Source organism: Macaca nemestrina, chromosome 12 (genome assembly GCF_043159975.1).
Source record: "Macaca nemestrina isolate mMacNem1 chromosome 12, mMacNem.hap1, whole genome shotgun sequence".
Lineage (NCBI taxonomy): Eukaryota > Metazoa > Chordata > Mammalia > Primates > Cercopithecidae > Macaca > Macaca nemestrina.
In genome coordinates, this window is record NC_092136.1 from 123177863 (window position 1) to 123200135 (window position 22273).

General features: G+C 45.1%; 1 protein-coding gene across 6 annotated transcripts in view; it reads left to right on the forward strand.

The window, feature by feature from the left end:
* LOC105476321 (GRAM domain containing 1B) overlaps nt 1-22273 on the forward strand; it is a 274233-nt gene that overhangs the window by 55180 nt on the left and 196780 nt on the right. For 3 of the 6 annotated variants that reach the window (XM_011732124.3, XM_071075747.1, XM_024791090.2), the window contains exon 1: nt 17503-17891. The exons of 1 other annotated variant lie outside the window; for it this stretch is intronic. In XM_011732124.3, the coding sequence (XP_011730426.2) occupies nt 17518-17891 (374 nt within the window). In that variant the 5' untranslated portion in view covers nt 17503-17517. Of the gene's footprint in view, nt 1-16993; nt 17892-22273 lie in introns of those variants that run through there. 2 more of the 6 variants (XM_024791091.2, XM_071075748.1) reach the window with 1 other exon arrangement.

Sequence of the window (22273 nt, forward strand, 5' to 3'; positions counted from 1 at the left end):
AAAGGTGGATTTCCTGCTCTCCAAACCAACGATGAAATTTCCACCCCTGCCTTCCCTCTTATCCTTCTTTATCCCTCTGAGAAATGGAGCAAAGCATATTCTGTCCATGGGAGAGATTGGGGCCCTCTGCTTTCTTTGACCTCTTTGTGTTTCCTTCATTGCATTAATAGCAGTGCTGGGGTAACATGTATCAGATACAGAACTAATCAATAAACATCAGGAAGTGTAATTATGAGGTAAGGGGGCATTGGGAAACGTCCGTACAAATTCAGGGACCATTTGCCTATAATATATTTTTTAAATGGAGGCATGAATTTAATGTTCCACATGGGAAGGAACCAGAGGAGGTACATGGGGTTTACTTCTATTTGTTCCCTCTCTGACGAGCTGCAGAATACGCGAGGTACCTTCAAATCCTTCAACCCATAGGTCTTCGCCTGAGGAGTAGGCAGATCCTGCAGAGATAAACCTTCAGAGGTCATCCAGGACCCAGTCCCACCCCCACCCCAGCTTCCAAGAAGAGGGGCTGCACAGAGCAAGCTCCCGATGAGAAGCAGTTCTCTGACCTTCACTGACTTATGCTTTTCAATTGCGTCTTCTGTAGCCCTTGCGCAAGAATGACCTTGGGTGGCTTAGTAGTCAGATAGGACTGTGTCTGCAGAAAAAGTGGTTGTTCTCAGAAGATGCAGCTCAAGTCATCATTTATTCAAGGTTGTCTAATGAAAACAAGTGGTTATTATTTGTACAGTGGATGATCTCAGAAGGGCTTAGAAGAAACTGTTAGTGGTCTTAGAAATCCATCATCATCATCACCATTTTTTTTTTTTTGAGATAGAGTCTCGCTCTGTTGCCCAGGCTGCAGTGCAATGGCATGATCTTGGCTCACTGCAACCTCTGCCTCCCAGGTTCAAATGATTCTCCTGCCTCTGCTTCCTGAGTAGCTGGGACTATAGGCACATACAACCATGCCTGGCTAATTTTTGTATTTTTAGTAGAGACGGGGTTTTGCCATGTTAGCCAGGCTGGTCTTGAACTCCTGACCTCAGGTGACCCACCCACCTTGGCCTCCCAAAGTGTTAGGATTACAGGCGTGAGCCACCGCATCCAGTCCATCATCATCGTCATTGTAATAATAATTATTATTCTTACTGGTATTTATTGAGCACTTATTGTGTACTGGGCACAGTGTTACGTACTCTGCACCACATCTCGTTTAATTATTCCAACAACCTTCTGTGATAGTACCAGTATTATTATGTTTTTATAGATGAATGCTTAGCTCCCTCTCTTATTGATATGCTTTGTTCAAATGTAATTTTCCTTATGGGGCTTACTCTGACTACCCTATGTCATCCCTATCCCCCTTGTCTTTGCATAACTCTCGCCACCTTCCAACCTGTTTTTTTATTTACTTAATCATTATGTCCATTGCTTAGCTCCTACCCTCAACCCATGAGAATGTTTGCTCCTCAAGGAGAAAGATTTTGGTGTGTTTTGTTCAGAACAGTGTCTGATTCATATAACTACTCAGTAAATTTATTCTAAGGCTAAATGAATGGATGAGTAAACCAAGGTTGAGAGAGTGAGCAAGTCTCTTGAAGTCCTTCAATAACTGGATAGTGGAGCAGGGTTGGAACTTTGCCTCGCTCTAGAGTCTTGGGGTTTCACCACCCCACAACATTGACTCTCTTTCAGAAGATATTCTCACCTAAGCATGCATGCCCTTCGAAAGGCAGTTCATATTTGCTAAAATGCATTCAGAATGGCCTATGCGCGTCTTGGAGAAGCAGGTTGGTATGAAAGGCCCCTAAGGCTGCCAGGCTGCCTTTTCTTTTTTTTTCTTTTTTCTTTTTTTTGAGACAGAGTCTGGCTCTTTTGCCAGGCTAGAGTGCAATGGCGCGATCTCGGCTGCAACCTCCACCGACCAGATTCAAGCGATTCTCTTGCCTCAACTTCCCGAGTAGCTGGGACTACAGGTGTGCACCACGACACCCAGTTAATTTTTGTATTTTCAGCAGAGATGGGGTTTCGCCATGTTTGCCAGGATGTTCTCGATTTCTTGACCTCATGATCCGCCCGCCTCGGCCTCCCAAAGTGCTGGGATTACAGGCGTGAGCCACCGCGCCCAGCCAAGGCTGCCTTTTCTTTGGGCCCCATTTATCTGAAATTCCAAAGCCTTGTCTAGGTCTCATGACGACATTGCTATCTTTTCAGTCAATGCATAGCAGAGCCAGGGGTGCTTGGTCTTGGGATGAAGCGCTCTATTCTTGGTGAACTTCAGGACGCCTTAGATCTTGGTCAGGTGAAGATCATTTTTACCATTAAGGTCTTTGATCTGGGTAGGATGCAATTCTCTGACCATTTACTCTTCTGCCAGGGTAAATAAATGTCATTAGGTTCTCACTTTTTTCCAAGCGACTCATTTCTTCTTTCCGCAATACTTTGTGTGTTAAAAAGATTTAATAGCGGCTCTCCTGTTAGTCTACTGATTAATGAACTAACTTTGCCATTATGCCTCATAGGCAAAATGGTGACTTTGAAGCTTGCTATTAGTGTTTGCTATTAAAATATAGTCACTGTTACTTTTTGGACCGATATGCGTCTTGGGAGTTCTAGGTATCATGCATATACACACAACCTTTGTTCAAAAACCACATATCTGCCATTGCAGTAGCTCAGCCAACAGTTAAATTGGTGTCTTATTACTGAGGTTTCTTTCATTTTTTCTATTGCATCAGGCTCTTGTACGTTTTAGGAATAAATAAAAATGGTTTTAGCTTGGGTTGAAAGAGGATTTTCCCCTAGAGCTGATTTCACTATAATGTATAGCTTAATACAAAACCTAGCATGCGGAATACACAGTTAGTCTTCAAAGTGGATTAGGGTTGGTGTGCTTTGGGCATTTCCAAGGCATTAGTTACAGTACATTGAATTAGCTACACCAGTTGCTTCTCCTGTAATGAAAGGTGTAGAAAGATCCCCTGCTTGAGTAAAAGACCAAAATGCCATCTTTTAACTTCTATTGAGTGTGATGGAGAAGATAATTGAATGGCAAAACCACTCCTGTTGTAAAGGAGCAATGAAGCATTCTCTAGTTCCTGCAGAAAAAGCAAGTACAGAAATCTGAGATGCTGACCAGCCCAAGAGTTCTGTTCATACTAGTGATAAGAATGATGTGATAGGGATAATGGTCATAATTGTACCAATTGTTACCATTTTCTACTCCCTGCTACTCCACAGGCCTTAAAATAAATAAACCTCTATTTTAAGCTATTAACTTGACCTCAGTCTTTATTCATCTTTTTCTGTGTGTATGAGTAGGGAGCTACTGAAATGGTAACTGGATTTCATAAATGCAGCCTGTGTGGCACTGTTTAGAAAAGGTGGATTTTTATAGTGTCCTATGGTGGCTGTGTGATATGTCCCTGTAGCCAGGCATAACTTGTTGCCTGAATGGATATCATTACATGAGTGATGAAAGTGTGATGACTATACACGCGATTGCAGACATAAAAATGAAGTAACCATCGACTTTTTTTTTTTTTTTTTTTTTTTTTTTTTTTTTACTGTGTGCTATGTGCTAGCGACTGAGCTAAGTGCTTTATGTGTATTATCTGTTTATCTTCCACAATAAGCCCTTGAGATGGGCACTATTATTATCAATCTGATTTTCATTGGTTAACTGAGGCACTGAGAGATGAATGAACTTGGTAATAAGTGGTGAATCCGGGATTTGAACTCAGATTTTCTATATCCAGAACCCTTGTACTTCACTTATGGAAGACAAGGTAACTATCAATGAAGTGCAAGGGCTACATTAATCTCAAACAGGTCATGTGATGGATATTAAGAATGCGTAGGCAGGGTGCGGTGGCTTAAGCCTGTAATTCCAGCACTTTCGGAAGCCGAGATGGGTGGATCACGAGGTCAGGAGTTCGAGACCATCCTGGCCAACGTGGTGAAACTCTGTCTCTACTACAAATACAAAAATTAGCTTGGCATGGTGGCGTGTGCCTGTAATCCCAGCTACTCAGGGGACTGAGGCAGGAGAATCACTTTAATCTGGGAGGCAGAGGTTGCGGTGAACTGAGATCGCGCCATTGCACTCTAGCCTGGGTCACAGAGCGAGACTCCGTTTCAAAGAAAAAAGAAAAAAAGAATGTGTAATGGTATTTTGTACAGGCACATGCAATCATTGTGTAGTACAGATGCATTCGTGACTTATCAAATCAGGTACTAACTTAGGATGGAGATGTTGACATTAAAGTCTGAAATCACTCCACCCTAAAGGAGAACAAGCAAATCATGTGAGAACATAAACTCTGGCATCAGAATTGATCTTTACAAATTATATGAATGCAGTAAATGATCACACCCCCAAAATATGCACATCTATCATGTATCAATAAAACAAACAGGCTGGGCGCAGTGACCCACGCCTGTAATCCCAGCACTTTGGGAGGCCGAGGTGGGCGGGTCACTTGAGGTCAGGAGTTCGGGACCAGCCTGGCCAACATGGGGAAATCCTGTCTGTACGAAAAATATAAAAATTAGTCAGGTGTGGTAGTGTGCGCCTGTAATTCCAGCTACTCGGGAGGCTGAGTCATAAGATCACTTGAACCTGGGAGGTGGAGGTTGCAGTGAGCAACCTGTAGCTGTGGCTACAGGCACATGCTTCTATGCCTGGCTAATTTTTAAAATGGTTTTTTGTAGAGATCAGCTCTCACTATGTTGCCCAGGCTGGTCTCAAACGCCTGTCCTCAAGCAGCCCTCTCACCTTGGCCTCCCGAAGTGCTGGGATTATAGGAATGAACCACTGTGCCCTAACTATTTCATATATAAAATGTGGAAGCTGGCTTGCTTTCTCTAAGGTACTTTTCCACTTTGAAATTCAAATGGAATAAACAGACATTTTGGGGAAATAAAATGATGGCTTAATGTCAGCCTTCAAATCGGGACTGGCAGACATCCTTCAAACAGAAAACCATGGAAGAGGATGGTTATTTTTCTGGAGGGCGGGGCAGCAGCGGAACACAAGTCTGTCAGGGTGTCCCAAGGGGAGTTGGAAGATTTGCCTATCTGGAGATCTTTGAAAGAGGGTAGGATGAAATCCCCTCTCTCGGGGATGGTTAAGCTGGGGACCTTACCAGTAGGAGAAAGAGGATTGAATAAACTCCGATTCAGGGTATTTTCTTAAGAGTTGATAGATAAGCTGTTTTTTCCAAATACATTCTTGTTCCTTCCTTTAATTGCTCCTCAACGATTCATAGTCCAAACACCCTTACCTAAAAAAACCTGAACTTTGGTTAATCAGGAGTGAATGTTCTGGGCAAAAGGCATTAGTGTCCCAGGTTACTTCTCCCGAGACCTCCTCTGTGGTGTTGGCTTAGTGTGATATGATAATCTAAGGAACATTGTGACCACATTCAAGAGCTGCCCCTAGGAAAATGGCAGAGCTGAAGCAGATGATATTCTTCAGTTTTCTTCTCTCCAGAAGGGCATTATGGCAGAAGAGCAATTTCTAGGGACTTGCAGGCTGGGAAATAATTGTACTTGGTGCCTCTTCAAACCTCCCGGCCCTGTTCCTTGTCCTCCCCTGTCCCTCCACCATCATTTTTTCATTCATAGACATTTCATTCATAGACATAGAGCATAAATGTAAGTGCTCAGTCTGGAGCAGTGAGCTCGGTAACAGACAACAACAATGAATGGGACATAAATCCTGTGCGGATGGCAGCCACAGTCTGAGGGTGTGTGGAAAATGCACATCGCTAATTGTGATACAAGGTGGGAAATGATGTATTGGAAAGAGGTACGGGTAAACTGCTTTGAGGTTTTTTTACGCTAGTGAAGATTGATTAATAAATGAATATTGAGGACACTTTCAAAGGAGAACAGAAAGAAAATACATCATAAAAGGACAACTTGAAGAGCAAGAACAGACAGGGACTTGCTATATATAGAACCTGGGAACTGTGGAATGCTCTAGAATCTTAGACTTGCAAGTGACCATAGAGGTTATCTGGTCTCAAACTCATAGTGATACTGTCCCCAATAGGTTCACTCTGGGCTTTACCACTTCCACAGAAGGGAACTCATCATTTATTTTTGGATTAACAGCATCTGCTGGGCATGGTTCATGCCTGTACTGCCAGCACTTTGGGAGGCCAAGGCTAAAGGATTGCTTGGGACCAGGAGTTCAAGACCAGCCTGGGCAACATAGCCAGACCCTGTCTCTACAAAAAACAATAAAAATTAGCCGGGTGTGGTGGCACATGTCTCTAGTCCAGGCTGCTTGGTAGGTTGAGGCAGGAGGATTGCTTGAGGCCAGGAGTTTGAGGCTGCAGTAAACTATGATTGTGCTACTCCACTCCAGCCTGGGTGATAGAGACCCGGTCTCTTAAAACAACAACAACAACAAAACAAAACAAAACAAAAAAAACTATCTGTTGCAAGAAGGGAGTAGGGGAATTTCTATGTGTGTGTGTGTGTGTGTGTGTAAATGAGAGAGAGAAAGAGAAAGAGAGAGAGGGAGCAAGAAAAAAGAAGCAAAGCAGTAGACTAGATTTTCAGTACCCTAGTGGGCCTCTGCCTGAAGGACATATGGGGCCAATGAGTGCTGACTGGCTGTTCTTTGAGTTAAGCTGGGGAGATTTTATTATGGTGGGAATGGAACCCAGTGTCCTTGTTCCAAGGTCCAAGGTCCTGCATAGGTAGCAAACTTGCACGGAATGATCATGTGAACAAGCCTTCAAAAAGGAAGACTTTGGTCTGGCTAGTAAGATTTAAACCGTTGCCTGACTACATTCTGGAAACAAGTTAGATCTACCCGTGGAAGCTAAATTAGAATCTTAAGACCACGGAAAGGCTACTTTTAAAGGTCTTTTATTGTTTACTAAGCTACTATTTCAACAGAGGATGGCAAACCTCATTTTAAGCAAATGAACATAGTGGAGGCTTGGACTCTGCAGTTTTCTCCTCTGTGGTCCAAAGTGCCTGCTTGGAGCCTTGAGTCTGCAGTCCTCGGTAATAGGAGCCAGGAAGCACCAGGACTTACCGAACCCTGATGATTCATCTCGGATCTATAGGTAGACTTCTTAATAGGTAAGAGATATTAGAGACACTTGGGTAAAATTATAAATTAGAGCTATACCTACATTATTAAAGGTAAATAAGAAACTGATTTTGTGGCCTGAACATGCCATGAAGAGAATGTATTGCTAATATAATAAGTTATTGCAAGGGAGTTCTGCTAAATATTTGGGATAGTGTGTTTTTTTTCTCTTTAATATTTAGAATTCAATACAAACTCCCAAGGAAATTTAGGGAACAAATAGAAACTGACTGAATTAAATAAGAAAACAAAGGGTATTGGTTTGCCAAATTGCAACTCCAAATTAATTAATTTGCCAAATTGCAAATCAGCTACATGTCTTCACAAATGATGACAGGGAGAACCTGTTCGAATGTGTATTTTATAGAAAGTCAAAAGAGAGCAACAGTGAAGTGGAGAAAACACTGGTCTGGGATTCAGAATACCTGGGTTTAAGTATTGACCTCTGCAGTTCTTCATCTCTCTGAGCCTGAGTTTCCTCATCACTGCAATGGGAAGGAATGACACTCACCTCAAAGGATTATTATGAGACTTAAATGACAAAATATAGTGCCTTGCTCATGAAATCTTAGGTGAATCTGAAAATTTTTAGGACACTGAAACATTTCTAATCTATACCTGACTAAGCAGATTTTTCATGTGGTTCAAGTCCTAGGTATCACATACTTGCTTTAAGGTGAAAGGGCAAGACCATGTAAGTTAATTGTTTACAGACACACTTTTAGTAAGTAGTGATGTTCTTGCCAAGTTGTATATCAATCAAGTAAAATGTATTAGGGGAATTTCCCACATACAGGTATCCTGTTTATGTAAAGCAAAAAGGCCTTCCCAAGTGCCAGTAACCATTCTATACCTTTTATGCAAATCTACACATCCATGTGTTGGGATTAGTTCTAGTGAGGTATTTGTGTTTGATTAACTTCTTGCTCTGTGTGGGCTTATGAGGGAATTAGATGCACACAGAATGTTTGCCAACAAATTCAGACTGGCTGTTAGGACTCCTCTGTGCAGTTTGTTTTCTAATTATTCTCAGAGGTCAAATTATTATGTTCAAAATAATACTAGAAGTCATGAAGGTAGCGCTTGACTGAAAGATGTTTGATTTACATAAAACAGTTTCAGCTTCAGCTTCGTGATGTTGGTCTAAAATTTATCTTGCCTATGCCTCAGTTTCTCATCTATGAACCTGAGTCAGATAGAGTAGAAGAAGGATGTGCATGGGATGAAATAGCTAATGCTTCTTCCAGGTCTATAAATCTGTCACCCAAGGAAGGTGGTATTTTTACTGCTTATAAAAATGTCCAACTGTCAGACAGAATTAATATGTCTTCCAGAGGTATCTGCTTACATCCAGGGAGTGGTTGACGGCATAGAATATGAAGTTGTTTCTTTTCCTGGGAAAGGTGACATGTTTCATGTCTATTTGGACACCCAAAGTTATGCAACAGATGACTTCCTCATCTGAGTGTGCCTTATTCAAGTTTATCATTGAATTAAAATTTCATACATGTAAAGAAACAATGTATTTTAATAAATATTTTCTGTAAAACAAATGATTTGAATTATACGAAGGATCATGCCAGATTCAGATATTTTTTAAATCTGTATTTTCATACATCAGGATTGCCTGAAGCAAAGTAGACCTTTCCAGTCAATAGACCCTGAAAGCTACAAAAAGACTTTGTAGATTACTTAGCGTAACTCATCCCTAAATCTCAATTTCAGAGTGTTTAAAATGCCATGTAGTCACTGGATTGAGGCAAAAATGTGAGCACAGTGGTCCTGAGTCTCCATTTCTAGGAGAGGGATGGGGGTGGATACAACAGGGGTGCTTGCCACTAGGGGCAGCTCTGGGGCGGAGCGCAGCAGGATAGAGGAAACGGACTATTTCTGAGAAGTGAGAACATCCCACAGTGTGAATTTCATTGAGGCAAGAGTTCGTGCCAAGTGCAGAATTGCATAGGGGTGAATAGTTTACAGTTACTCCCTCAAGATGCATTGTTTGCAGAAAGATAAACCTGTCAGGGTACAGTAGGAATGGTTGTCCAGAGCTGGGTTACAGGGGCCACCAATGAAAATCCTCCATGGAGCCTAGTCTTCTTCAGCTCCTTCCTGTGTCATAACAAAGCAATTCCGATTTTTTGCTTGACACGACATTTAAAGGCTAATATCTCCCTGGTGTTTGGCAAACATCCTGTCCCATCAGAACAAACCAGGCAACTGTTTTCTAGGTTTTAAAAACTTTTTCATTACATTCATTATGCTTCAAACTGTTATTTTTGCAATTCCAATAACACACCACGCTTCCTACACTTGACCTCAGCCAAAAGGCCGAGAAGCGATCAAACCATGCTTTCTTTTATGTCTCAATGCCTCTGCACATGTGGGTCTTCTGCTGGAAATATGGCCCCCTTGTTCTACATGGAAAACGCCGCTGCTCACCTTCAAACCTTGACTAAGAACTGTCTTCTCTGTGAAATTCTCTCTGGATCAGGATTCTTCTCCCTGTTTTCATATTGCATTTGGTACACATTTCTCTTGTAGTGAATTTACCAAACTGTAGTTCTTGGATTGGTTTTCTGCTGCTTCCTCCCTTCCCCCAGATTTGAAGCAACTGAGGCCAGAGTCATCTTTGATAGGCATTCAAAAAATATTTGTAGGAAGCAGTAATCATTTTTCATAAACTTTCAGAAACTTCACACTACTCACTATTATGGTATGCTTAGAGTCTGGGAAGACTAAATACTTTTTGATTGATTTGCTAGATTACCAGGTACACCACGAAGCTCCAATTTTCTTAGCAGATATAGGCAGAACTCCATTGTAAATGGCATAATCATAGTCACATTTTGTTCCTCTAAAACATAACATCTACCAACAATAAAACACACACACACAAATTAAAAGAGAAAAAACCTTATCCCCAACCCCAAATGTTCCCTCTCCTCTCCTTCTCGCCTCCACTCCTCTCCTGTCTCCTCTTCTCTTTCTGTCTCCTTTTGCTCCCACTCCAACCACAAGTAACTTTTCACAGTCTAACTCTAGGCATTAGAAGGGTGTTTAACACATAGTAAATGCTCAAAAACTATTTGAGAATAGATGTCCCTCCTTCCTTTTGCTGACAAATTTCTAGAAAGGGCAGTCTAATCTTGCAGCTTCCATTAATTCATTCCCTATCTACTCTTTAACCCATAGCAATCTCATTTCTTCTCTGACCACTCTACTGAAATTGTTGTCTCAAAGGTCATCAATGACCTAATTACAAAATTTAATGGAATTATCTCTGTCTGTCTTCTGCCTGACTTCATTATAGGATATAGTAACATTTATCCCTTTGAAATGTAGTATAATTTTAAAAGTATGAGTTTTAAAGCAAAGAGACCCTAGTTTAAATTTGTGTTCATCTTCTACTAGCTGTGTGAACTTGGGCAAGTCACCTTGTAAAATCTCCCATCACCTTGAAATAGGACTTTTGATATTTATTTCTCAGAGTTGTTGCAAGGGTCAGCTGGGATTTTGTGGGTGAGGCACTCAGCGCAGCGCCTGGCTTAGTGTAGCCATGCAATAAATGCCTCCTTTCTCCCCTCGGTTTCCCAGTGAGTGCTGTTTCTTGGTTTTCTTCCAGAGGTTTCTCCTTTTCCTTGCCTATCTCCTCTCATTCCACATTTTACCCCTGCCGTATTTCAGATTTTCTCCATCTTTTACCTGAACTATTTGCCATTCATATATATGGTCAATATTCCAAAAATATTGGCTGATTGAATGATAATCTCTTAATTGGTTTTTATGGTTCCTATCTGCTTTTTTCTCCAGTTCAAATGTCAGATTTCACGCTGTCACCAGAGGTGATGCTTCCCAAATACAGGTTAGTAATGTAGCCCCCTCAACACCAAAACAAAACAAAACAAAACAAAAACAAAAAAAAAGAAAACCACCAAACCCAAACCAATCTGAATAGTATCCTTTGCCTAAATAATAAAATCTATAATTCAACACTAGGCTAGGTGTGGTGGCTCACACCTGTAATCCCAGCACTTTGGAAGGCTGAGATAGGAGGATCCCTTTGGACCAGAAGTTCAAGACAAGCCTGGGCAACATAGCAAGACCCTGTCTCTAATTTAAAAACAAGACGAAACAAAACCCTTCTACACTGCAATCCGACCCCTTGTTTGTCCAGCCTCATTGCCTAATCTTGTATGTCCTACCCTATGCTCTGACTTATCTTTTCCTATTTTCAAAACGACTCTGTGAGTTTTCACTCCTCATTGCTTTTATTCCAACTGCTAATGCCCTATTCTTTTTTATTGAAATTCCTACTTGAAGTATTAACTTAAATACCAGTTCTTCCATAGGACCTGCTTAGACTGCCTCTTTTCCTCTAGTTAAAATTTATCAATCTTTCCACTCACACCTCTTGTGCACTTGTATTTTGCACTTAATTAATTCTGCTTTGGGAGATCATGTGTTTCAATGCACCATGTGTATCTTATTTATCTAGCTATATCCCAAGGGCTTCCTGAACAGGGAGACTTACACAGTGCTCTAGCTTAACAACCACTTGTAGAATTAAACTGCATTGAAAATCAACAAGAATAGTCCTGTTTCTTATGAAGGGTATTATAAGGGAAACTTACACATAACAAAGGCTAACATTTATTGAGCACTTACTGTGTGCCAAACTCTGTTCTAAGTGCCCTACATAGCACTAACGCTTACAATCACTCCAGCAAGGAGATGCCATTTATTATCTTGATTGTACAGATGAGGAAACTGAGTTACAGAGAAGTTAAATAACTTAGCCACAATAAAACTGCTAGTAAGTGATGGAAACGGGTACAAAACTCAGGTGGCTTGACTTTGGGTCTGCACACTCAGTCACTAGTTGGTAATTAGTATAGGCTGATGGTATTTTGCAATGCTTCTGAGGAAAGCAAGAGCAGAATTTCCAGCACATGCCACCTGCTTTCCTTGGGATGGGCAGCCAAGGACAGATGGGGCAACCTCAGAGAGTCTTTTTCAGCCCTGGTTTGCACATAAGTTCTTGCAAGATTTAGAGGACAAGAGATAATGTCCTTCTGTGCCTTGGTATTCTTGGTGTCAAGTACAAGGGCAGCCAAATGTTGTGCAAAACATTCTTCTTTGACGCCGAAGCCTTTTGATGAGCAATTACACCAATGAGGCTTATCTGGTGACAGTCCTTCTCCCGAGGTGACGTCATTGCTCACCCTGGCCCCTGTGAAGGCTGTTGGAAGCAAACAGCTGATCCTGTGCACTCCCCAAGGTTGAGAGCACTGCCCAGGGCTCTGTTCTCCAAAACTGAGTCTCCATCCAAGTCCTGAAGCATTTTCTCCCTTTTTCCTTGGAAGGAGAAGCTGGATGTGGTGGTTGGTCAACTGTGGTTTGATTTAGGTTGTATTTAACCAGCATCAGCCTCCTCCTCCACACTCCTTCTCTAACTACACCAATTCAGTGCAGCGTCCCCTGACCCTTCTTAAAGTAGCGAGTCCCTCCCTGGGGAAATGAAGGGAGGACTCGTGAAAGAAACGGAAGGAGATACCACGGGGAAGAGTTTAAGTTATTCCCTCCAATTCTTTCTCCTGTCTTCCTCCCCGAGCCCTCACTTCCTTGCTTCAGTACCATCCTGGTAATTGATCCCTGTATTTCTAGTTCATCAGTGCAAGATATTAAAGCTGTTTGTAGGTCTCAGGGAGGGTTTAGCATCCGGTGGTCAAAATGCCATTGAGCCAGTAACAGGTCAGCTCAAACAGACTTTGTTTTAGGTGTAAGCGAATTGCTTCTACTTTAAAAAGCAACCATCTGGGTCTTAGAGACCCACAGTAGTAGGGTGGGCTGGGCCTTTAAGAGATCATCTCTTTCCTGCCACCGCCTCTAACTAGGCTCCAGTTACCTTTAAAAGATCTACAGAGAAGGCCATTCTCTACCCAGCCTTAGTCATTCATGCCAGTCCTTAAACAGCCTCACCCTCGGTAAATGTTTATCGTCTATCCCAAATCCCCCATGCTGCACTCTACAGAAATGCATTTCCTCTTGCTCAGCAGCAAAATGAGAGTTGCAGAGTGATATCTGGCCATCCTTCGTTTTGTGTTTGAAGACAGTTAACATTGCTCTCAGCATCGTCCACGTTTCTGTCCGTATTTCCAGGTTTTCTGCCAGCCGCAAATTCCACTTCTTCTATGCCTACTGCCTGCTTCTTTCCCTTGTAATGGGCCAACCGTTGGGATTGGCCATTCTGAATGTTGTGTCAGGGAGAGACTCTGTGTCCCAGCATTGAGAGTGGGGACTGTCTTTCTTGCAACAACAGTGTTGTGGGGAGACATTCCTGTGTCCGTGGGAGTTCCTTGCCTTGGCATCCTGGAGCAGGTGCAATAATGTGTCCGGGGTGCCTGTGCCTTCCAGTTCACATTTACTTGGATGTGTACCCAGGAGAAATCTAGCCTGGAAGCTACTATGTTTCACGTAAGTTTTCTCCTGGAAATTGAATAATAATAATAGTTTATGAGTCTCCAGAAGTAATAGACAGGTGTTGGGTGTCTTGTATCTGTAGGCAAAGCGAGCCTTTGCAGCTGAGAATAAACAACAGTTGCTTGGTAATATGACCTCCTTTCATTTAAAGTCAGAGGCCTGGCTGCAGGTGGGAGAGGGGAGGCTGGGTTGTTCTGGCTACCACCTGTCTGGGGAAGCGGGGAATGGGGGCAAAGGTGAGGCCAGTTTCACAGAGAACTGTGGGGTTGCTGAGAGCCAAATATTGGAGAGAAGAAATATGGGAGTGGGGAGACTTGGGGAGCAAATGCAATCGCTGAGATTCTGATGCAGGGCATGGAAACTCTTTGGTTCTGACGTTGGCATCAGCTACTTTGAGAAATTGTTTCTCTACACTTTTGGAGGCCTCTAAACTGGCTTCAGAAGGCGTGAGTTCCAGTTCTGGCCTTGTCATTGATTAGCCATCGTCATTTATCTGTGACCTTGGATAAACTACTGAATCTCTCTGTCCCACTTTCATCAATTGTAAAGGCCGCTGGGAAGACACAGTGTGGTGTATGAAAGCTCTTTCCAAAAGTGTAGAGGTCACCAAACACATAAAAAGCACAGGATACTGGAGAGAATTAAAGGAAGGAGAAACTTGATTCTTTCCTCAAGGAGCTTATAGTCTTAATGGTAATGATGGCTCACAGCTGCAGGGCATTTCATATTTCAAAGCAGTGCCTCATTTATTATCTTACTTGCCAGAGCCATGGGCAAGAGAAACAGCTGGAAAGGGCTGGGGGACGTGTTTTGAACAGGGTTTTAATGGTCAAAAAGGTTATGGCTTGAAAAAAAGAAGGGACTGCAGGTGCAAGTGAGTAAGGACAGTGTTCAGACTAAGAGTTCTGTGTATCTGCTTCCCAAGCGAGACTTTAGATTCCTGTTTGGAGGTTTTCTCTCAGGCCAGGTGAAATGTAAATGATCACTCTTAGCCACTGCTGTGCCCAAGGCTTAAATTAAATCTCATAGGATTTCAGGTTCAGAATCTACTGTGGGTGGGAAAAGTGGCTGAAGTGTGTGGGAAGAGAGAGCTGGTGGCTTTTCTTCCTTGTAAGAGGTATACACTTAAATTCAGAGTGCCCAGAACAAACTTAAAGCTTCCCCCCTTGTTGTTTCTCCCTCTTCCCAAGTTGCCCATAGAATATTCTTGCCCCGTCTTGTGCACCATCCTTTTGTTTTTTTGGCCTCGAAGCGAATGGTAGTGTCCTGGCTTCCTTTCTTCCCATAAGCTCCTGAGACCCTCATCTTCTATGTCAAGAGCCCACCCAATACGCAGGTTCCTTGAACTGGGAAGTTATCAGATCCCCTGCAAAACACTCGTCCTTGGAGGAAGTACAAGGGAGTGAACAAACTCTGTGGAACTTGGCTTAGCTCTGGATCCTGAAGTTTGGAATTACAGCGCAGCCTCCTCAGCATCCCTGGAGCCGGAAGAGATGACCTGCTCCTTGCCGGGCCTGACACCTGATGGGAAGGGGTTTCTGCTTTCTGTGCTATGTCCGGGAGTTAAAATAGAGTGATACCAAATCACTCCTGAGAGGGCCAGTGGCTGGATTTCAGAAACGGGGCCGACATTCCAGGGAGTCATTTATGGGTGGGCCTGGCCTTGGCTTTTCAGGCGCACCATCTCTCTCCCTGAGGAAGACATATTTCCCTCAGTTTCCTAGCCTCTCAAAGGTTGTGTAATGTCAGCATGCCTTGAGCTTTTCCATACTTGACAGGTGTCATTGCAGAGCTTGGTCAGCCCTTGATGTCTTGCTGAACTGCAGGGATGTATTTACTTGCAGTGAATTCTTGTAGTCTTTAGGGGTGTGAATTTTCCTCAGCTTTAGGATACTTGTGAAATGTGACCTTTGTCCTGGCACGGAAGCTGGGCATTGGCTCCCAGATGGAAACTGGACTCTGAGAGTGGCAGAAAAGAGGGGTGGATCAGATTGTGGACTTCATGGTATATTCTTGGGTGCTTCTCATGATCTCTTTGAAAGTTATTGACCAGGCTGGGTATGGTGGCTCATGCCTGTAATCTTAGCACTTTGGGAGGCCAAGGCGGGTAGATCATTTGAGGCCAGGAGTTTGAGACCAGCCTGTGCAAATAGCAAGACCTCATATCTACAAAAATAAATGAAACTTAGCTGGGTGTGGTGGTGTGCACCTGTACTCCCAGCTGCTTAGGAGGCTCAGGTGGGAGGACAGCTTGAGCCCAGGAATTCAAGGTTGCAGTGAGCCATGACTGCACTACGGCACTCCAGCCTGGGCAACAGAGTGAGACTTTGTTTTTTAAAAACAAAACAAACAAAACAGTTACTGACCCAAGAGACAAATGCATTGGGCTAGGGATGAAGGAGGAGAATGGGTGCTACAGCCTTGCTCTAGGAGCTGGGCTGGGTTAGACTCAGTGCCCACAGAGAGCACCTAAATAGGACAGATCAGTTCTAGGGTTGATGATCTCTTAGGGCCTGGGTCTAGAGAATGAGTGTGGTTCAGCACATCTTGGGATGCTACCAGGACTGACCCAGACTTCCTAGGTTCCATGACATGGGGACATACTGGACTCTGTGACCCAGTCCACGGCAGACTGGAGCAGAACTGAATCAGCCCTCAGGAATGTAAGGGGGGGGGGTACACTCAACTCCCTGGGGCTCTGTTGGAGGCATTGCTTTGCGGGTGCTCACCCACTCCTCATTTCATTCTTTGCTCAGGACGCAGCTATAGTACTGGCAGCTGGCTCATGTACAGGGTTCAGCCCCCATTGTCCTTACTGGTCCTGTGTCCTTTGTCTCTCAGACCCTATTGTCTGTCTTTCCTTGGTGTGTCACGTCTGGTGTCCTCAGCTCACGCCGCCACGGGAGAACTGTCCTCTCTTCTCAGCTTGTCATTTTGGAAGCAGCCTCCAGCAACCTTGCTTTCCTCCTCTGACTATACTCCGGCCTGCAGTGCCACTACCCACACCCCCAAATAATTCAAAGTGCCTTTCTTAGGAGACAAGAGCTAGTTGAAAAGTCTCCTCATTTTCCTTCAACCCTGTGTCATGGGTGGCCTGAGAGAGTGAGGACTGAATTCATTGATTCCCCTTTCTCTGCACCCCCCACCCCCAAGGAAATAGCCGAGTTTGACTAATGGGAGCTGCCTGGCCAATCATTGCCCTGAGAAAGTTTGGTTTGTGATCCTATTTCACCAGGCTGATTGGAGCAGCCTTTACTTGGAGGTAGAGTCCCTCCCCTGGGGAATCCGTGTACAGTTACACTAGCGGTCGCTGCCAGTGCTAGTCCATTCAGGATAGTCCCCCCACCCCGCCCCCAGCCCCCGCTCCTCCTCCTCCTTTTTTGTCTTTATCCAGTGTCTCGCTTCCTCTCTCTCTCTCCCCCTTTCCCTCCTACCACTGCCTCTTCCTCCTGCTCTCTACCTCCCTGCAGCGCCAAGCCGGCTCCCCAACCTGGTCTGCTGAACGCAAACCGCTGAGAGTTTGCTGCACCGCCCCCCGGGGCCCCGGGCTGCCGAGTTCCGCTAAGGCAAAGACGCAGCAAGCGAGGGAGCGCAGCGGAAGAAAAACAAGCGGGCGCGCGAGGGGAGCCCCAGGAGGGCGACCGGGTGGCTGGCAGGCAGCTCCCGCCCCGCCAGGGTGGCCTCGCCGGCGGCTGACGGCCCGGAGGACTAGCGCTCCGAAAAGTTAGACTCTGGGAGGCGGCGCGCCACGCCGCGTCTCCTCGCGTCCCTTCCTCTCTGTGCTCTGGGGAAAGGAACTTGGTCCTCCGGCCCCTGGAGAGGGGAGTGTGCCGCGGGCCGAGGGTGGGAAGCAGCCAGCGGGAGACGCGAACGAGGCCGCTGGCGGAGGGCGCAGGGCGAGCGCAGAGGCGACGGCCCCCATGCCGGCGGCCAACATGATGGAGAACCGGCCGCTGCCCGCCCTGCAGGTGCCCGAGCCGCAGGGCGCGGCTGAGGGCAGCCCGGTCTGGTCCAGTTCGTCGACCCCCACGCTTCGCCGCCGGCGCTTCAAGATGCGCCGCATGAAGAACGTACAGGAGCAGAGCCTGGAGGCGGGGCTGGCCCGGGACCTACCCGGCGTCTTGACCCCCGGCAAAGAGTTCCTGCAGCTGCCGTCCATCGAGATCACGCCCTCCAGCGACGAAGACACCCCGTGGTCCAACTGCTCCACACCCAGTGCGTCCCCGCGCCGAAAACGCTTCCTCCTCCGCAAGTGGCTGAGGGTGAGGGAGCGGAAGGAGTGCAGTGAAAGCAGGTACGTCCCCATTCCATCCGTCTCCTTCCCTTCCCTCCCTTCCTCTCCAGAGCCGTCCAGGGCCTCGGGGCATCCTGGGGGAAACGTCCTGGGGGAGAGTAGGAGCCCGTCACCAGAGGCGCTTCTGGCGGGCGCTGCGCCTGGTCCCAGGGATGGTGGCTTTCAGTTTTCACAAGTGCCACCCGCTCCCCAGCCCAGGGTGAGGGGCTTCATGTTGCACGACACGTTTACGTGGGGCTTCACGCTGCATTCCATCTCCTTTGATCCCCACAGCGAAATAAATAATAATAATAAGAGCAGCTAATAGTTATCGAGCCCTTACCATGCGGGCCACTATGTTGAGCACTTCACGTACCTCCAGATTCCATCCCTACCGCAAACTCTCTGAGGTAGGTGTTACTATGGCTCCCTTTCTACAGATGGAGATAGCAAAAGGCCAGAGAAGTAGTTAAGTGGTTTATATTTCTGAACTCCGTTTCCATCTTATTTTACGTTTGGCCACACCGGCTTGCCTTAACTGGCGCACTTGTGTGGAAGTGAAATATTGACATTGAGTGAGTCACATTTCCTACCATATCATTCTTTAGACATGGATACCTACAAGACTGTGGTTTGTACCAGCTACTTTTTTGCCTAGGTCAATGTGGCATCTGGGTAATGGGAGAAGTTTGAGCTTCCTTCATGTAGAGAATTGGTGCAGGGCACCATAGAGCAGCTCTGCACAGCTCTGGTCAGGACTGCTGCTTCAGGGAGTTGTGTCTGAGGCAAGCCCCTTGCCTGGTGGAGGGCAGGGAGTCCTCACTTGTTCATTGGTACCACAAATCCTACATATTTACTTTGGGACTCTAGGGCCCTGTCTCTTAATGGATTCGTGTTCTTGTGCGGAGCAACTGGATCCCTTTCCCTGGAATTCCTTCTCCAAATCTGTTCAATTACATTGATTTCAATTCAGTAAATACTTAATGAATATTTCTATGAGCTCAGTCTAGTAACAGCTAATAGTGGTGATGTTGAGGAGGGTGTGGGGGAAGGATAGGTAGAGTAAGGGATTGTAGACCGTGAGAAGGAAAATGAGAGGACACTTGTATAAGAAATGAACACCTGGGCACAGTGGCTCACGCCTGTAATCCCATCACTTTGGGAGGCCGAGGCGTGTGGATCACTTGAGGTCAGGAGTTCGAGACCACCCTGGCCAACATGGTGAAACCCTGTCTCTATTAAAAGTACAAAAATTAGCTGGGCATAGTGGCAGGCTCCTGTAATCCCAACTACTTGGGAGGCTGAGGCAAGAGAATCACTTGAACCTGGGTGCGGGGGCTGCAGTGAGCTGAGATCATGCCACTGCACTCCAGCCTGGGCCACAGAGTGAGACTATATCTCAAAAAAAAAAAAAAAAAAAAAAAAAGAAGACCTGTGGGAGCCATTGAAAAACACACTGTGCTGTGTACTAGAAAAGAGAGAGTTCTGGAGAAGTAGAGGCAGACTTCTTGAAGGAAGAGGCTGACACCATGACAAATACAGATGGGTAGTAGAAAACAGCAGGAAAAGAATGAGGTTGGGTGCATAAGACTGGCTGAGGGGAACAGTATGAAGAGTGGCAGGAGAAACAGGATGAGCCATGTGTCTCTGCGGGGTGGGGACTGAGGAGTAGGATTGGTTATGCAGCAGATGGGCGTTTTGGACCTTCCAGAGTTTCTCTTTTCTGTTTGCCATAACTGAGCATGGTTCCCTCTGCAGGTGCAGATATAGAGCTTTGTTCCATGGATTTTTGTGGACCCTGGGGATAGTTCCTTCTGTTTGGTACTTCATCCTGCTACCCTTTTCACAGAGCAGAGGGAAATGGGGCGAACTTGGTGGGAGCTAACCTTGAACTAAAGTAGTTTGTCAGGCCAGGGGCGGTGGCTCGTGCCTGTAATCCCAGCACTTTGGGAGGTGAGGCGGCAGGGTCACCTGAGGTGAGGCGGGAGGGTCACCTGAGGTCAGGAGTTTGAGACCAGCTTGGCCAACATGGTGAAACCCGTCTCTACTAAAAATACAAAAAACTAGCCAGGTGTAGTAGCGGGTGCCTGCAATCCCAGCTACTCGGGAGGCCAAGGCAGGAGAATTGCTTGAACCTGGGAGGTGGAGGTTGCAGTGAGCCAAGATCATGCCATTGCACTCCAGCCTGGGCAAGAAGAGCGAAACTTCGTCTTAAATAAATAAATAAAGTAGTTTGTCATGGCTTATTGGCTTTTCCCTCAAATGTAAAAGAAACTAAAAGAGACCTTCTTTTGATCTTGACATTCTGTCATATATACTGAGGACAAAATATGGTAAAAAGAGCCGGGTGCAATGGCATGGCCTGTATTCCCAGCTACTTGGGTTGTGGTGTGAGGATCACATGAGCCCAAGAGTTCAAGGCTTTAATAGGCTATAATGGTGCCTGTGCATAACCACTGCACTTCAGCCTGGAAAACATGGTGAGACCCCCACCCCCAGCTCTTAAAATGTTATATATATATATATGTGTGTGTGTGTGTGTGTGTGTATGAAGAAAAAGTCTTGCATTGCTGGCTGGGATGGGGATGACTGTAGATTTGGTTAGATTTAGGAAGGTATTCGTGGTTTCAAGAGTTGTCTATGTGTGTAGTAGAACCTTTATTTTTGTTGGATTTGGGGACATATCCTTAAAATTTGGCAGGATTTTCACCTAGATGTAGTTCAGGCGGTTATTTTAAGTGGTGACTTTTTGGATTAGAAGAACCTATGTATCGGCCAGGCGCAGTGGCTCACATTTATAATCCTAGCACTTTGGGAGGCTGAGGCGGGCCTCAGGAGTTCGCGACCAACTTGGGCAACACGGCGAAACACTGTCGCTACTAAAAATACAAAAATTAGCCGGGTGTGGTGGTGGATGCCTGTAGTCCCAGCTACTTGGGAGGCTGAGGCAGGAGAATTGCTTGAACTTGGGAGGTGGAGGTTGCAGTGAGTGGAGATCTCGCAACTGCACTCCAGCCTGGGCGACAGAGCAAGACTCCGTTTCCAAAATAACAAAAAACCAAACCAAAACAAACAAGGACATATGTATCTGAAAAAGCAGACTCTGGATTCAAATTCAAATTTGTGTGACTCACATCTCCTCTTAGCTACTGTGGTACTGCCTTCTGTTGGAATCTATTTGGATTATGTGTAAAACAAAGCCCCATCATTTTTAGGCCTTGAAGATGAAAGGCTTCTTTCCAAGAAAAGAAGCAATCAAGTGAACAGGTGCTTGTAGATACCACCAAGTGGCCTGAGAAGGAACTGGTGGTAGGGTGTGGTAGCTCATGCCTGTAATCCCAGCACTTTGGGAGGCTGAGGAGGCAGATCATTTGAGTCCAGGAATTCGAGACCAGCCTAGCCAACATGGCAAAACCCTGTTCCTACTAAAAATACAAAAATTAGCTGGACATGGTAGTGCGTGCCTGTAGTCCCAGCTACTCAGGAGGCTGAGGCACGAGAATTGCTTGAACTCAGTGGGCAAAGGCAAAGGTTTCAGTGAGCTGAGATCACGCCTCTGTACTCCGGCTTGCGTGACAGAGCAAGACTCCGTTTCCAAAAAAAAAAAAAAAAAAAAAAGGAATCGCATTTAGAGGCAATGGAGTGCAGGGAACATTGGACTTAATGTCAGAAGACAGCTATACATTTAAGTTCTGTCATCGATTGGCTATGGAGATTAGCTTGAGCATTTCACGTTACCTCTATGAGCTTCACCTTCTTCATTTGCAGAAGAGGATGTCTGTGGATTAATGGGAAGTCTGAAGAGTAGTGCATGTGAAAATGTGTTGCCAGCTTCCTCTTGCTGTTCAAGGGTGAAGGCTTATTTCATTACTCTGTGAGTCTCTCACATGGAATGGATGTTTGCTTAAAAGTATGAGGTTACATACTCACGTGTCCTGGAGCAGCACCTGAGCCTGCTCACATGATTCAGGATTTGGAAATGATGGTTGGAAAATGGCTCTGCTCTGGCCTGGATTAGGGAGGATTAGCATACCAGGCCCAGCATGACGTCTCCACATTCCCCACCCCAAATCTACCTCTCCAAAGCAGAGAAAAACACCTTTCAGGCTTGCTATGAAATTCAGTCTGATATGGTAAAAGTTAAGTGGCCAAGAGGACCACAGCTTGTGGATTTCTTTTAATTTTTGTTTTTTCGTTATTTGTTTAGTTTTCTTTTTTTCTTTTCTTCCTTTTTTTTTTTTTTTTTTTTTTTACTTGTCACTGACTTGAAGCTCAAGTTTGCGGATTTTCCCTGCACAAAGTTGAAAATGTGAAGAGGATTAGGAGACCCCTTTCTTCTCCTTAAACCCTAGGAAGGAAGAAGTGGAAAAAATGGTAAAGATAGCATGGCTTACTAACTTTCC